The sequence below is a fragment of the Copadichromis virginalis genome, linkage group LG23, assembly GCF_057382275.1.
Source record: "Copadichromis virginalis isolate Kocher_CV1m ecotype Utaka linkage group LG23, C_Virginalis_male_GT1.1, whole genome shotgun sequence".
Lineage (NCBI taxonomy): Eukaryota > Metazoa > Chordata > Actinopteri > Cichliformes > Cichlidae > Copadichromis > Copadichromis virginalis.
The window spans coordinates 19,523,156-19,537,304 of record NC_140639.1 but is presented as its reverse complement, the minus strand read 5'-3'; the positions used below and the strand labels follow the sequence as shown (position 1 = coordinate 19,537,304).

General features: G+C 41.0%; 1 protein-coding gene across 1 annotated transcript; it reads left to right on the top strand.

Moving 5' to 3' along the window:
* Window positions 1-962: 962 nt before the first annotated feature.
* On the top strand, window positions 963-3,685 carry LOC146680702 (uncharacterized). The gene is made up of 4 exons (XM_085447597.1): window positions 963-1,110; window positions 1,219-1,257; window positions 2,669-2,977; window positions 3,051-3,685. The coding sequence occupies exons 1-4, from the start codon at window positions 963-965 to the stop codon at window positions 3,266-3,268; spliced, it is 714 nt and encodes a 237-aa protein (XP_085303723.1). The 3' UTR covers window positions 3,269-3,685.
* Window positions 3,686-14,149: the final 10,464 nt, after the last annotated feature.

Genomic DNA, 14,149 nt, shown 5'->3' with positions numbered 1-14,149 from the left:
CACAGTTAAACTACAAAACATGGACCAAGTTTGTATTTTGTCTGAGGAGATTTTTTTTTTTTTTTTGTCTCTGCCGATGTTTATAATTTTGAACAAACAGAAGAAACCATTTAGCTGGACAGATATTTGTTCTTAGAAACCAGAGGACGACCAAAGTGCATACTAATATTGTAACACTTGTTGGCTGTTTCTAGGTCCCAAAACATGCTCAGATGGGTCGGCTGGTGCAGTTAAAGTGACTTATTTGCACAGTTTTATCTTTGCAGACCGTTCATTGATTCCAGACAATCGATGTCAGCTGTGTCCACCAGGCTCTCCTGACACTGCCCCTGAACCCACTGCAACACCCCTACTGTGCAGCTGAGCCACAGACTACACGCCCACCACAGCAAATGAATCCTGTTACAGTGCTACTCCATCAAAACATTGTTGAGAAGGTTAATTCTGGAGGAAAACTGCCAACCTGCTGTTTGGACAAGAATAAACTTGTGAAACAAAGGTCAGCTCAGGTAGCTCATCATCTGGAGGCAGAAGTTATGCAGAATATTCAGATTCATGCAGTTTTTACAACATTAATTCATCTCGACTGAACCAAATCATGGAGCTGAATTACACTAAACAGAAATAACAACATGACCCCTGACAGGTGACAAGATTATCTCTTCATCACAGCACCTGTTAGTCGGTTGGGTATATTAAGGAGCAAGTAAACATTTTGTCCTCAAAGTTAATGGTTTAGAAACAGGAAAAAAATGGGCGAGTGTAAGGATTTGAGCAAGTTTGACAAAGTAGTGATGGCTAAGTGACTCTAAGACTCTAGACAACCAGGCTTTTGCAAAAATGCAGGGTTTGTGGGGTGTTCCTGCAGTGGTCACTATGCATTAAAAGTGGTCCAAAGAAGAAACAGTGGTGAACCAGTAACTGAGCATCTGTGGGATCTACGGAACAAACAAGTGTGATCCATGGAGGTCCTTCCTCACAACTTACAAGACTTCAAGGATCTGTTGCTAACATCTCAGTGCCAGATACCACAGCACATCTTCAGGGGTCAAGTGGAATCCATGCCTCACGACTGTTTTGGCAGCAAAAGAGGGACCAACACAAAATCAGGCAGAGTCATAATGTTACGTCTGATTGGTTAATGACATTGCTTTACCTCAGCTGCCACATTCAACATGAGACAGGTTTTTGTACTGGTCTGTGTCACTGTGTGAGAAGACAGGATCTTTGGCTCTGGAGCTAAACTGTACGTAACAGGTAAGAACAAATGAATTAATTTTCCTTACAACTTTCAAAATGACAATTTGTTCAAAGCCAGTTTCCGCTAAGTCCGACTTAAAATGTGTTTCTATTAAGTAGGAAAAAACTGTGAATCTCACTGTATATGTGAGGTATTTATTGGGGTTTTTTTCAGCGTGAAAAGTCCTAAAAGTCTGATGTGAGCAGGGTTACAACTAATCCTTATCTAAGAAATTTCAACATCCTTTTATTTATTTTTATATTTGTTTGTAAGCTCAAAAAGATAACAGACTCACTGGGATTTGTGAAAGAAAATCATTAAAATTAAACGTGGACATATTTACAGTAAGTCATAAGCTTATAAATAAAATGTTATTCATATTTGAATCTTAAGACACATTTAAGGAAAGTTTAATGACTACTGACTTAATATTATCTCAAATATTATAGTAGATGTAATTTGGAAATTTAGGACTTGACATCATACTTAAAATAAGAAAAGTTTTGAAATTATATAATAAGCTATGTAATTCAGTATTTCATTACATGTAGTGCATTATATAGAATTGATTGTGTATCCTTTGAGGGCTTTAAGCTATTTTTCACATATTCAAATAATTGCTATTGTTTAACTACATGAAAAAAATTATGTCTCATGTGAACACAATGAAAAAAGTTCTGAAGTTTCTGATCTAATGATGTCTCGGTCTCTCTCTCTGTGCATACTGGAAATTTCTTAAATGTCATTTTAATGTCATTAAAATGTCATACAAAATATTTAGTTAATCGCAATATAGATTTAAAAAATCCCCTGTACAAATATTTCTTCATAAATGTTTTCAGCTGAAATTACTGTAATATGTATATACTAACCTTGTATATTTTAAGAGATTATAGATGCCAAATATAAAATCATTATGAAAACAAAGATACAATTAAATTCTGACATATTATAAAAACTGATATAGAAATATTCACATCGTATATATGAAATCTTATTTGCAACAGTTTTAGAATAATTACAAACTATATGCTTCAAATATATACAGAAACTATAATGTACAAAGTACGCGTGCTTTCATTATCAATACTGCTGCCATGATATGTGAAGGATGTGATTTATTTTTACATCTATAGATGTGTTACATTGTATTGTTATAATTTAAAATTGTGATAACAGACGTAAAGGACAAAGGAGTTAATTGTATTAAATATTGTGTGTTAATGAAATCAGTTTAACTTTGATAAATATAATTCTGCCTTTAATATTTAATATTACATTGTACATTATAACAATAAATCATCTGAATATTGTTAAGTGTTTAAAATGAGCCATTACACGGCCGATAGGCACTGATTGGTAGTTTGGTGATTATGAAGCTTCTCAGGTCACACTGAGTGAAATTCTGTGTCTGCTGTCAAACTTCAGCTACGCCGGTAGCAAAGCCCTCGGTGACAGTGTACCAAGCAGCATCCAGTGATCATCTGGAGGAGAAGAGATCCCTGCTGTGTGTGGCCTCACAAATGGTTCCTCCTGTGGTCAAGATCACCTGGAAAAGCCAGAAGCAGGACGGATCTCCGCTGGCGGCGCCCCCTGGTGACACAGAACAGCTGGACATCATAGAGTCCGATTACACTGCCAGCATCTTGTTGATCCATCAGCAAGACGAGAACTCACATACATATGGCTGTTCTGTCACACACGAGGGGGGGACGGTGGAGGGTCAAATAGAGGAAGGTAATGAAAGTTTGTTGCCTTTTCAGCATGAAATTAGCTACGCAGCTACTCAAATGTGACTTTTCTGTTTCAGGAGTTTCTCAAAGTCCACCAAAAGAACTTCCACCAGATACACTTTCCACCAATCAAACTTTAACAGAAGGTCCATCATCAGAACATCCCGTGTCTCAAAAACAAGTAAAACTGCTCTGCCTGGTGTACACGGTGCTGATCACGAAGAGTCTGGTGTACTGCTGTGGAGTCTCTCTGCTCAGGCTCATCAGATGCAGCCGCAAACACGCAGCTGACTGACTGTTTCCTTCTTCTTGGCTTATCGCTTTTCATATCGTTTATCACTCAGGATTTAGAAAAGTCTGTAACAGTGCAGCATTTTGGTTGTTTTTTTACTTTCTTTTTTATTTCAATATTAAAAAAAGAGCTGAAACAGAAAAGGCTGAATTATTAGCTCCCTAGTAGATGATTCATCATTTATAGCATTTGTTTAATTAAAACAAAGTGTTGCCTGCTCTTCAAAGTATTTCTCTGCAATATTCCGAATAAAGCAAACAAAAAAAATCTTGCTTGTTTGAGTTTAATTTTGTAGAAAACTGCGAGAAACAGCAGCACTCCCAATATATGCTGATAGGCAACGAGCAGTGGTAAAAGAAGAACAAATGTTTAATGAGATACAAACAGGATTTTAAAGAAGATGAGAACATGAAACCATAAATCTGTTAGATAAAAAAAACATGCAGGTGTGTCTGAGCCTTATTTTTAGTTCACTATCATTGGGACTGCATAGTCATCACATGATGTGATATCATAGTGTGGAAGTAAATGTTCAAAATCATAATGTTCCCTCACAAAATCACAAATTCCTTCCAGATGCAATAAAAATGTTAAACACAATGACCCAATATTTATTTGAATATGAAATTATAAATGTTAAAATAAATTAAAATTAGAGTTCACCTTGATTGGTTTCATTTTGTAAAGGACATATTTAGCAGATGCATTTGTGAACTCTCACCAATGTGTTTGTCATTCAACAACAATTAGTTCTATGACCTAAAATATTATTTAATATGTTCTCCATGATTCGAAGCAGATAAAACTATGAAAGCAAACTCCAGTTTTAAGCTCTGTCCTCTTTCAGACATTGCAAATCAAATGTTTCTTTATACAGATAGTGTGGTTTTCTTATTAAAGGAAACAGAATAAAAACTGTCTAACTAAAGGAACCAAACTATCAGGAACCCGTGGATGTTGTTTTCTGGACTCAGTCTTAAAAACGATATCATCTTTACACCAGCTTTATTTGGACTGTGTGGGGTTTTTTACACATGCACATATATATCCTGCAGTGTCTGCATATCTATATATCAGTTATGTAAATTATGTGTCATTGTGTGTTCCATGTGAGATTGTTTAAAGCCTCTGAACAATGTCATGATATCAGTGCAGCTGTTAGCGCTGCGACCCCATAGCAGCGTCCTTTAGCTTTTAAAACTAACATGGATCGCTTTTCAACTTTTTAACTGAATCTCTTTCAAACAGCTTAAAGTCTGTCAAATTGTTTTAGTTTTTATAAATTTTCCTTTTATTTGAATTACCCTGAATACTGTATTTACTTTTTCTACTAAACATTCTGTATTAATTTCATCAATCGTACTTCTATTTTTTTGCTAACTTTTGAAAATGACTAAAACTGAAGTATTCTGGTAGTTAAGGGGACAGATGGTCCTAAGAGTCAAGACTACACTACAACGAATTCAAACACCTGACTTTGTTAAAGCTGCGCAGTAAAAATAAATATACTTTAAACAAGCAGCAGAAAACACCAAATGTTGATGAAATATTTCTTGATGCTGACATCTAATTTTCCACCAGCATACATGAGCTAAATACTGAAAGCCCTGATTCCAAACTTATCATTGTTTCATTTAATGTGTTTAGGTGGAGCAAGTAAAAACATGATCAAGTGGAAGTGAAATAAAAACATGTGAGGTGAAGCGCTGGTGTTTGTTTCGAGAAGAACAATAAGTTGTTTGTTTCAGCGGTTTCCAAGTCTGTCTCTGTGTGGTTTGTCTTCTCATACGAGCAGGATGTCCGAGACTCAGCGCTGAACTGTTCTCATGCGATCACTTCATAAACTTTAAATTCCTATAATACTGTTTAACTGTGATTTCTTCCATATTCTTTGCATGAATGGTGCTATTTGCACCAAAAATCTCTCACATATACTTTTAAGTTGTGTTCGTCATTACTGACCACTAAAGTCGAACCTGCATTCATGTGAATAAGCACGTGACCTCGTCTTGAATGTAATACTAGTGTAGCTCAGATTAACCTTAATGCTGGTTTGTACAGCTAACCTAAAATTCATCCTAATGACTGATTTTAATAAACACCAGCTTAGATGTTGTAGGACCAACATTATTAAAGACAAGTTTGTGTTCCCTGTATTGGTTTTGTAGGATGCAGCTGACCTCACTTCTAATGTTCGGTGAAAAAAACAAAACAAAACCTAAACAAACAAAACTTTATTCGATTTCATCATTATAGCACACGGAGTCACTGCAGTGAAGGGGTCTGAATACTTTCTGGAATTATTGTGCAACTGTGGCTGTTGCTGTAACTGTCACTGTGACATTAAAGTGAAAACCCCCAACTCGCACAGAAACCCACACAGCCCAGCTGCTGCACAAAGGGAAGCTCTGATTGGCTGTTGACTTTCTTTTCTGTCCTAATAACCGCTGAGAACAGATCCATATCTGCTGCTGCACCCCTCTATCTCATTCTTTTCCACTGAGCGCTCCACCCACTCAGAGCTGAACTGACCCCGTCTGACCCACCTGCTACATCATTTACTTTTTATTATTCATTTGCTCTTTGTTAATGACTGACAAGGTGTTGCTACATTAAATAAATCGATGGCACAAAGCTTGTATTGAATCAGCTGTTTTGGACAATTTCAAGGTTGATTTAAAAACCTTTAGAACTTTTAATCCAACCACCAGAGCAACGTGTTAGCAGCTTCAAATTAAGAAGCAACACAGATTCTTACAGTTACTTTTTCTGGATGGAATTACATTTTATGTGTGTGTATCTGTGTTTGTTTGTGCATGGTAGTGAACCAAAAATATGTAATAAAAAACCCTGAATTATACACATGAGACGTTATCTATCCAAATAACTGGGGTTTAAAACTTCTAACTCTATATCTTTGTGTCTCACAAGATTATTGATTATTAAACGGGTCATTCATCTCAAATCAACACCGGTCTTCTACTCAACCATCTCAAATTTACATCAAAATGTTGTGACACAAAGTTTGAACATGTATAATGGTTGCTGACAAATTTTAGATTCATAAATCAAATTGTTCTCTCTCTCTCTCTCGATCGATATATATATATATATAGATAGATATAGATCTATATCTATAGATCTATATAGATCTATATCTATAGATCTATATAGATCTATAGATATAGATCTATATCGATATATATATATATCCCTTTCTAGCTGTGAGAGCTAGAAAGGGACTGCTCTCACAGCTAGAGATTGACGAGGTACAACACAAATGCTACGGCAAGGAGGAGTCAGGACGCCAGGTCAGGGGGGCGATATCATCACCCCCACCCGAGATTGGGTACATAGCCCCAAGTGCGATAGGAGAAGGATCGTTGAGTGCGAGAGGAACAGACCTGAAAAATAGGATCATGGCCAAGCTTGAAACCTGGATCCCCCGTAGCCGGTCACCAAGATTACGTGAAGTACCCTCAGAAGGTCTGCTAGATGATGTTAATGCAGCACTACGGGCAATACCTACAACCACGATTACCGACACTAACAAGCTGATCTACAATATGGCAGCAGTGATCAGTGAGATGCTTGGCTACAAGTTGAACAGCGACAAGGGGCAGTACCCTCCATGGAGAAGGAGGCTAGAGGGCAAGATCAAAGTAGCACGGAGGGAGGTTAGCCAACTAACGGAGTTGCAGAAAGGTAAGACAAATAAGGTGCCTAAGAAATACAGCAAGCTGTCCATACCTGAGGCCTTGGAAACTGCCAAGCAAAGACTCACAGCCTTGGCCAGCCGCTTGAGGAGGTACACCAGAGAGATAGAAGGCAGGAGAATAAACCAGCTGTTCTCCACAGAACCAGCAAAGGTGTACTCTCAGTGGCAAGGGAACAATAAGAGAACAGCACCACCAAGGCTGGAGACGGAGCAATACTGGAAGAGCATATGGGAGAAGGATGCAACCCATAACGGCAATGCTCAGTGGCTAGAGGATCTGAGGGCAGACCACAGCGACCTCCCTGAACAGGGTCCAGTAACCATCACAGTGGCAGATATCCAAGAAAGGGTCTCCAGTATGAAGAGTTGGACAGCACCAGGGCCCGACATGGTTCACGCCTACTGGCTGAAGAAGCTGACTGCACTCCACGAGCGTCTGGCAGCACAAATGAACCAGCTGCTAGTTAACGAGAGACACCCGGAATGGCTAACTGAAGGCCGGACGGTCCTGATCCCCAAGGACCCCAAGAAGGGACCGGTCCCCTCCAACTACCGACCAATAACCTGCCTCAGTACCACATGGAAGCTCCTGTCAGGCATCATATCGGCTAAGATGAACAGGCACATGGGTCAATACATGAGCGGGACACAGAAAGGAATTGGCAAGAATACCAGAGGCGCAAAACACCAGCTACTGGTAGACAGAACAATCAGCCGAGACTGCAAGACCAGACTGACCAACCTGTGCACTGCCTGGATTGATTACAAGAAGGCCTATGACTCAATGCCCCACAGCTGGATACTGGAATGCCTAGAATTGTACAAGATCAATGGGACCCTAAGAACCTTCATCAGGAACTCAATGGGGATGTGGCGTACAACACTAGAGGCCAACTCCAAGCCCATAGCACAAGTCACCATCAAGTGCGGGATCTACCAAGGAGATGCTCTGTCCCCACTGCTGTTCTGCATAGGCCTGAACCCCCTCAGTGAGATCATTAACAAGACTGGCTACGGATACAGACTACGGAACGGAGCAGTTGTCAGCCACCTCCTGTACATGGATGACATCAAGCTGTATGCCAAGAGTGAACGAGACATCGATTCACTGATCCACACTACCAGGCTATACAGCAATGACATTGGAATGTCGTTCGGACTGGAGAAGTGTAGCCGGATGGTAACAAAGAGAGGGAAGGTAGTCAGAACTGAGGGGATTGAACTACCAGAAGGCAACATTGCAGACATAGAGGACAGTTACAAGTACTTGGGGATCCCGCAGGCGAATGGGAACCATGAAGAGGCCGCTAGAAAAGCTGCAACCACCAAGTACCTGCAGAGGGTCAGGCAAGTCCTGAGGAGTCAGCTGAATGGTAAGAACAAGATCCGGGCCATCAACACGTACGCCCTACCCGTGATCGGGTACCCTGCTGGGGTAATAGGCTGGCCAAAGGAGGAGATAGAAGCCACTGACATAAAGACAAGAAAGCTCCTTACCATGCATGGAGGGTTTCACTCCAAGTCCAGCACCCTGAGGCTGGACGCTAAGCGGAAGGAAGGGGGCCGGGGACTGGTGAGTGTCAGCACCACAGTCCAGGATGAGACAACGAACATCCAAGAATACATTGGGAAGATGGCCCCAACTGACCGAGTGCTCAGTGAATACCTCAGGCAGCAGAAACCCAAGAAAGAGGAGGGAGACGAGGAACCATCATGGAAGGACAGGCCCCTGCACGGTATGTACCACCGGCAGATAGAGGAGGTGGCTGATATCCAGAAATCCTACCAGTGGCTGGACAAAGCTGGACTGAAAGACAGCACAGAGGCACTAATCATGGCAGCACAAGAACAAGCTCTGAGCACAAGATCCATAGAGGCTGGGGTCTATCACACCAGGCAAGACCCCAGGTGCAGGCTGTGTAAAGATGCCCCAGAGACAATCCAGCACATAACAGCAGGGTGCAAGATGCTAGCAGGCAAGGCATACATGGAACGCCATAACCAAGTGGCCGGCATAGTGTACAGGAACATCTGTGCCGAGTATAACCTGGAAGTCCCGAGGTCAAAATGGGAGATGCCCCCAAGGGTGGTGGAGAATGACCGAGCTAAGATCCTGTGGGACTTCCAGATACAGACGGACAAAATGGTGGTGGCTAACCAACCGGACATAGTGGTGGTAGACAAACAGAAGAAGACGGCCGTAGTGATCGATGTAGCGGTTCCGAATGACAGCAATATCAGGAAGAAGGAACACGAGAAGCTGGAGAAATACCAAGGGCTCAGAGAAGAGCTCGAGAGGATGTGGAGGGTGAAGGTAACGGTGGTCCCCGTGGTAATCGGAGCACTAGGTGCGGTGACTCCCAAGCTAGGCGAGTGGCTCCAGCAGATCCCGGGAATAACATCGGAGATCTCTGTCCAGAAGAGCGCAGTCCTGGGAACAGCTAAGATACTGCGCAGGACCCTCAAGCTCCCAGGCCTCTGGTAGAGGACCCGAGCTTGAAGGATAAACCGCCCGCAGGGGCGTGCTGGGTGTTTTTTTTTTAATCTAGATATATATATATAGAGATATATATATATAGAGATATATATATATAGAGATATATATAGATATATATATAGATATAGATAGATATAGATAGATATATATAGATATAGAGAGAGAGATAGATATCTCTAAATATCTCTCTATATCTCTCTCTATATCTATATCTCTCTAGTTCCCACCAATTGAGCACTGCGTGGCACAACCGACATTCTGTTTTACTTTTGTCCATGACACGCTTACCTTCAGGGTCATGCTTCACATGAAAACCAAGATAGTTCCAAACGCCATATCTGAATGAGGGTGGGGGAGGTTCAATTTCAGGTAGCGTTCAGGCAGTTGCCATGTTGCAACGAGCTTAGCTTCTGTCTTGCTAGCTTGCGCTGTGCTCAGTCGATCTGCGCTCGACAGTGCAACCTAGGCGGAGTAGTCAAATGCAGATTCACTGAGCGCTCAACACAGACAGCATCGTCAGAAGAAAAGTTGATAAAATAAATAAAAATTTTTGTATTGTTCGATACATATGCGTACCGAACCGAAAGCACTTTATCGAACGGTTCAATAGTGATACGAGTATTGTTGCACACATATATATACATACATACATATACACTTATATATACATATATATACTAGGGGTGCAATGCATTTAGGACGTTTTTTACTCACTTTATGTCTCTTCCACGATGTTATTTCTCTCTCCAACAACATAGGTTACAATTAGATTAGCATGACCAATTATGCAAATTAGGCAATGACGTCATTTAGCAACTTCTAGCAACTTTTAGGACAACCAATAGCGATTTTCCTTACTGAGGAGTTGGCAACACTGTTTGGAACTATTTTGGTTTTCATGTGAGTATGACCCTGAAGGTAAGCGCGTCATGGACTAAAGTAAAACAGCATGTTGGATGTGCCATGCAATGCTCAGTTACAGTGGGGCAAAAAAGTATTTAGTCAGCCACCGATTGTGCAAGTTCCCCCACCTAAAATGATGACAGAGGTCAGTAATTTGCACCAGAGGTACACTTCAACCGTGAGAGACAGAATGTAAAAAAAAAAAAATCCATGAATTCACATGGTCTCAAAGACTTTAGAGTCAGACCTGTTACAGATCGTCAACTTTTCCTTAATGTCAGGTGTGTTTCCAGAACCACTAAAAACTGCTGTAATCAAACCTATACTGAAAAAGGACAATCTTGACAAGACACAAATGAAGAACTACAGGCCGATCTCAAATCTCCCATTTTTAAGTAAGATCATTGAAAAAGCAGTTTCTCAACAGCTCAATTACTTCTTAAAACAGAATAACTGCTATGATGCCTTCCAGTCAGGTTTTAGACAGAACCACAGCACTGAAACCGCTCTGACAAAAGTGTTTAATGACATATGTCTGAACACAGACAGTGGAAAAATGTCAGTCCTAGTTTTACTGGATCTCAGTGCAGCATTTGATACAGTTGACCACAACATATTACTCAAACGACTGGAGAACTGGGCAGGTCTTTCAGGAACTGTACTAAACTGGTTCAAAACATACTTAGAAAACAGGAAATACTTTGTATCAATAGGTAACTTCACATCCGAGCAGACAAGTATCACATGTGGAGTTCCCCAAGGTTCCATCTTGGGACCCCCTCTGTTTAACATTTACATGCTCCCACTGGCACAGATTATAAAGAACAACAAAATAAACTACCACAGCTATGCAGATGACACACAAATATATATCACAATGTCACCAGGAGACCGAGGCCCTGTACAGGCTCTTGGTAAATGCATTGAGGAAATTAATGACTGGTTGTGCCACAATTTTCTCCAACTAAACAAAAACAAAACTGAAGTAATAGTCTTTGGCGCCAAAGAAAAACGATTACAGGTCACCAGAGAACTTCAATCTATACATCTAAAAACCACAAACCAGGCGAGAAATTTGGGTGTAGTGATGGATGCAGACCTAAACTTAGAAAAACACATTAAGACAATAACAAAATCAGCTTACTATCACCTCAAGAATATTTCTAGGATAAAAGATCTGATGTCTCAACAGGACCTGGAAAAACTAGTCCATGCATTCATTTTTAGTAGGCTTGATTACTGTAACAGCATCTTTACAGGTCTACCTAAAAAAATCAGTCAGACAACTACAGCTCATTCAGAACTCTGCTGCTCGAGTCCTCACTAAGACCAAAAAAGTGGACCACATCAGTCCAGCTCTGAGGTCTTTACACTGGCTGCCTGTCCGTCAGAGGATAGACTTTAAAGTTCTGATGCTGGCCTATAAAGCTCTGAATGGTTTAGGACCAAAATACATCAGTGACCTAACCCAGTATGAACCTTCCAGATCCCTCAGGTCATCTGGATCCGGTCTTTTATCAGTTCCCAGAGTCAGAACCAGACACGGAGAAGCTGCATTCAGCTTCTATGCTCCTTATATCTGGAACAAACTCCCAGAAAGCCTCAGATCAGCTGAAACACTCAGTTTATTTAAATCCAGGTTGAAGACTCACCTATTCTCAGCTGCATTTGAATAAAGCACCAAATCCACACTTTTAAGCTTAAATTTCAAAACTTACACTAACTACTGATCTTATCTATTTCTGATTTTATCTGTTTTGATTTTATATACTGTTTTGTTTGCTTGTTAATTAGTTAAGCTTAAATTTCAAAACTTACATTAACTACTGATTTTATCTACTGTTCTGATTTTATCTGTTTTGAGTTTGTTTGTTTGTTTGTTTGTTAGTTAAGTGGGTTTAGAGCTCTGGGTAGCTCCCCAACTGGGTCTAGACTGGGTCTAGAGAGTGTTTTAAATTCAGGGAATTTAAAATAGAAAGTAGCTCGTCCACAGAAGGACTGGTAGCTCCCCTTATGATAAGGGTTCAGATTGCGCGAACAGGTGTGGGATTAGAGCTCTGGGTAGCTCCCCAGCTGGGTCTAGACTGGGTCTAGAGAGTGTTTTAAATTCAGGAAATTTAAAATAGAAAGTAGCTCGTCCACAGAAGGACTGGTAGCTCCCCTTACGATAAGGGTTCAGATCGCGCGAACAGGTGTGAAATGTGTGTGTTTAGTTAGTTAGTTTGTTTGCTTGTTTTAATCAATTTTAAATCATGCCTTTTATTTGTTTTTGTTTCTAATGTCTCTGTAAAGCACTTTGAATCACCTTGTTGTTGAATTGTGCTATACAAATAAATTTGCCTTGCCTTGGTAGGATTTGTAGAGAATTTATTTGTAAATCAGGGTGGAAAATAAGTATTTGGTCAATAACAAAAATACAACTCAATACTTTGTAACATAACCTTTGTTGGCAATAACAGAGGTCAAACGTTTACTATAGGTCTTTACCAGGTTTGCACACACAGTAGCTGGTATTTTGGCCCATTCCTCCATGCAGATCTTCTCGAGAGCAGTGATGTTTTGCGGCTGTCGCCGAGCAACACGGACTTTCAACTCCCGCCACAGATTTTCTATGGGGTTGAGGTCTGGAGACTGGCTAGGCCACTCCAGGACTTTCAAATGCTTCTTACGGAGCCACTCCTTTGTTGCCCGGGCGGGGTTTTTTGGATCATTGTCATGTTGGAAGACCCAGCCTCGTTTCATCTTCAAAGTTCTCACTGATGGAAGGAGGTTTTGGCTCAAAATCTCACGATACATGGCCCCATTCATTCTGTCCTTGACACGGATCAGTCGTCCTGTCCCCTTGGCAGAAGAACAGCCCCATAGCATGATGTTTCCACCCCCATGCTTTACAGTAGGTATGGTGTTCTTGGGATGCAACTCCGTATTCTTCTTCCTCCAAACACGACGAGTTGAGTTTATACCAAAAAGTTCTACTTTGGTTTCATCTGACCACATGACATTCTCCCAATCCTCTGCTGTATCATCCATGTGCTCTCTGGCAAACTTCAGACGGGCCTGGACATGCACTGGCTTCAGCAGCGGAACACGTCTGGCACTGCGGGATTTGATTCCCTGCCGTTGTAGTGTGTTACTGATGGTGACCTTTATTACTTTGGTCCCAGCTCTCTGCAGGTCATTCACCAGGTCCCCCCGTGTGGTTCTGGGATCTTTGCTCACCGTTCTCATGATCATTTTGACCCCACGGGATGAGATCTTGCGTGGAGCCCCAGATCGAGGGAGATTATCAGTGGTCTTGTATGTCTTCCATTTTCTGATGATTGCTCCCACAGTTGATTTTTTCACACCAAGCTGCTTGCCTATTGTAGATTCACTCTTCCCAGTCTGGTGCAGGTCTACAATACTTTTCCTGGTGTCCTTCGAAAGCTCTTTGGTCTTGGCCATGGCGGAGTTTGGAGTCTGACTGTTTGAGGCTGTGGACAGGTGTCTTTTATACAGATGATGAGTTCAAACAGGTGCCATTCATACAGGTAACGAGTGGGGGACAGAAAAGCTTCTTACAGAAGACGTTACAGGTCTGTGAGAGCCAGAGATTTTCCTTGTTTGAGGTGACCAAATACTTATTTTCCACCCTATTTTATGAATAAATTCTTTACAAATCCTACCATGTGGATTCATGGATTTTTTTTTCACATTCTGTCTCTCACAGTTGAAGTGTACCTCTGGTGCAAATTACTGACCTCTGTCATCATTTTAAGTGGGGGAA

Coding starts and splice junctions, on each gene's coding strand:
- LOC146680702 (XM_085447597.1), top strand. CDS start 963: ATGGAGGTCCTTCCTCACAACTTACAAGACTTCAAGGATCTGTTGCTA. Junction 1,258..2,668: donor AGCTAAACTGTACGTAACAG/GTAAGAACAAAT, acceptor GTCAAACTTCAG/CTACGCCGGTAGCAAAGCCC. Junction 2,978..3,050: donor GGAGGGTCAAATAGAGGAAG/GTAATGAAAGTT, acceptor TTTCTGTTTCAG/GAGTTTCTCAAAGTCCACCA.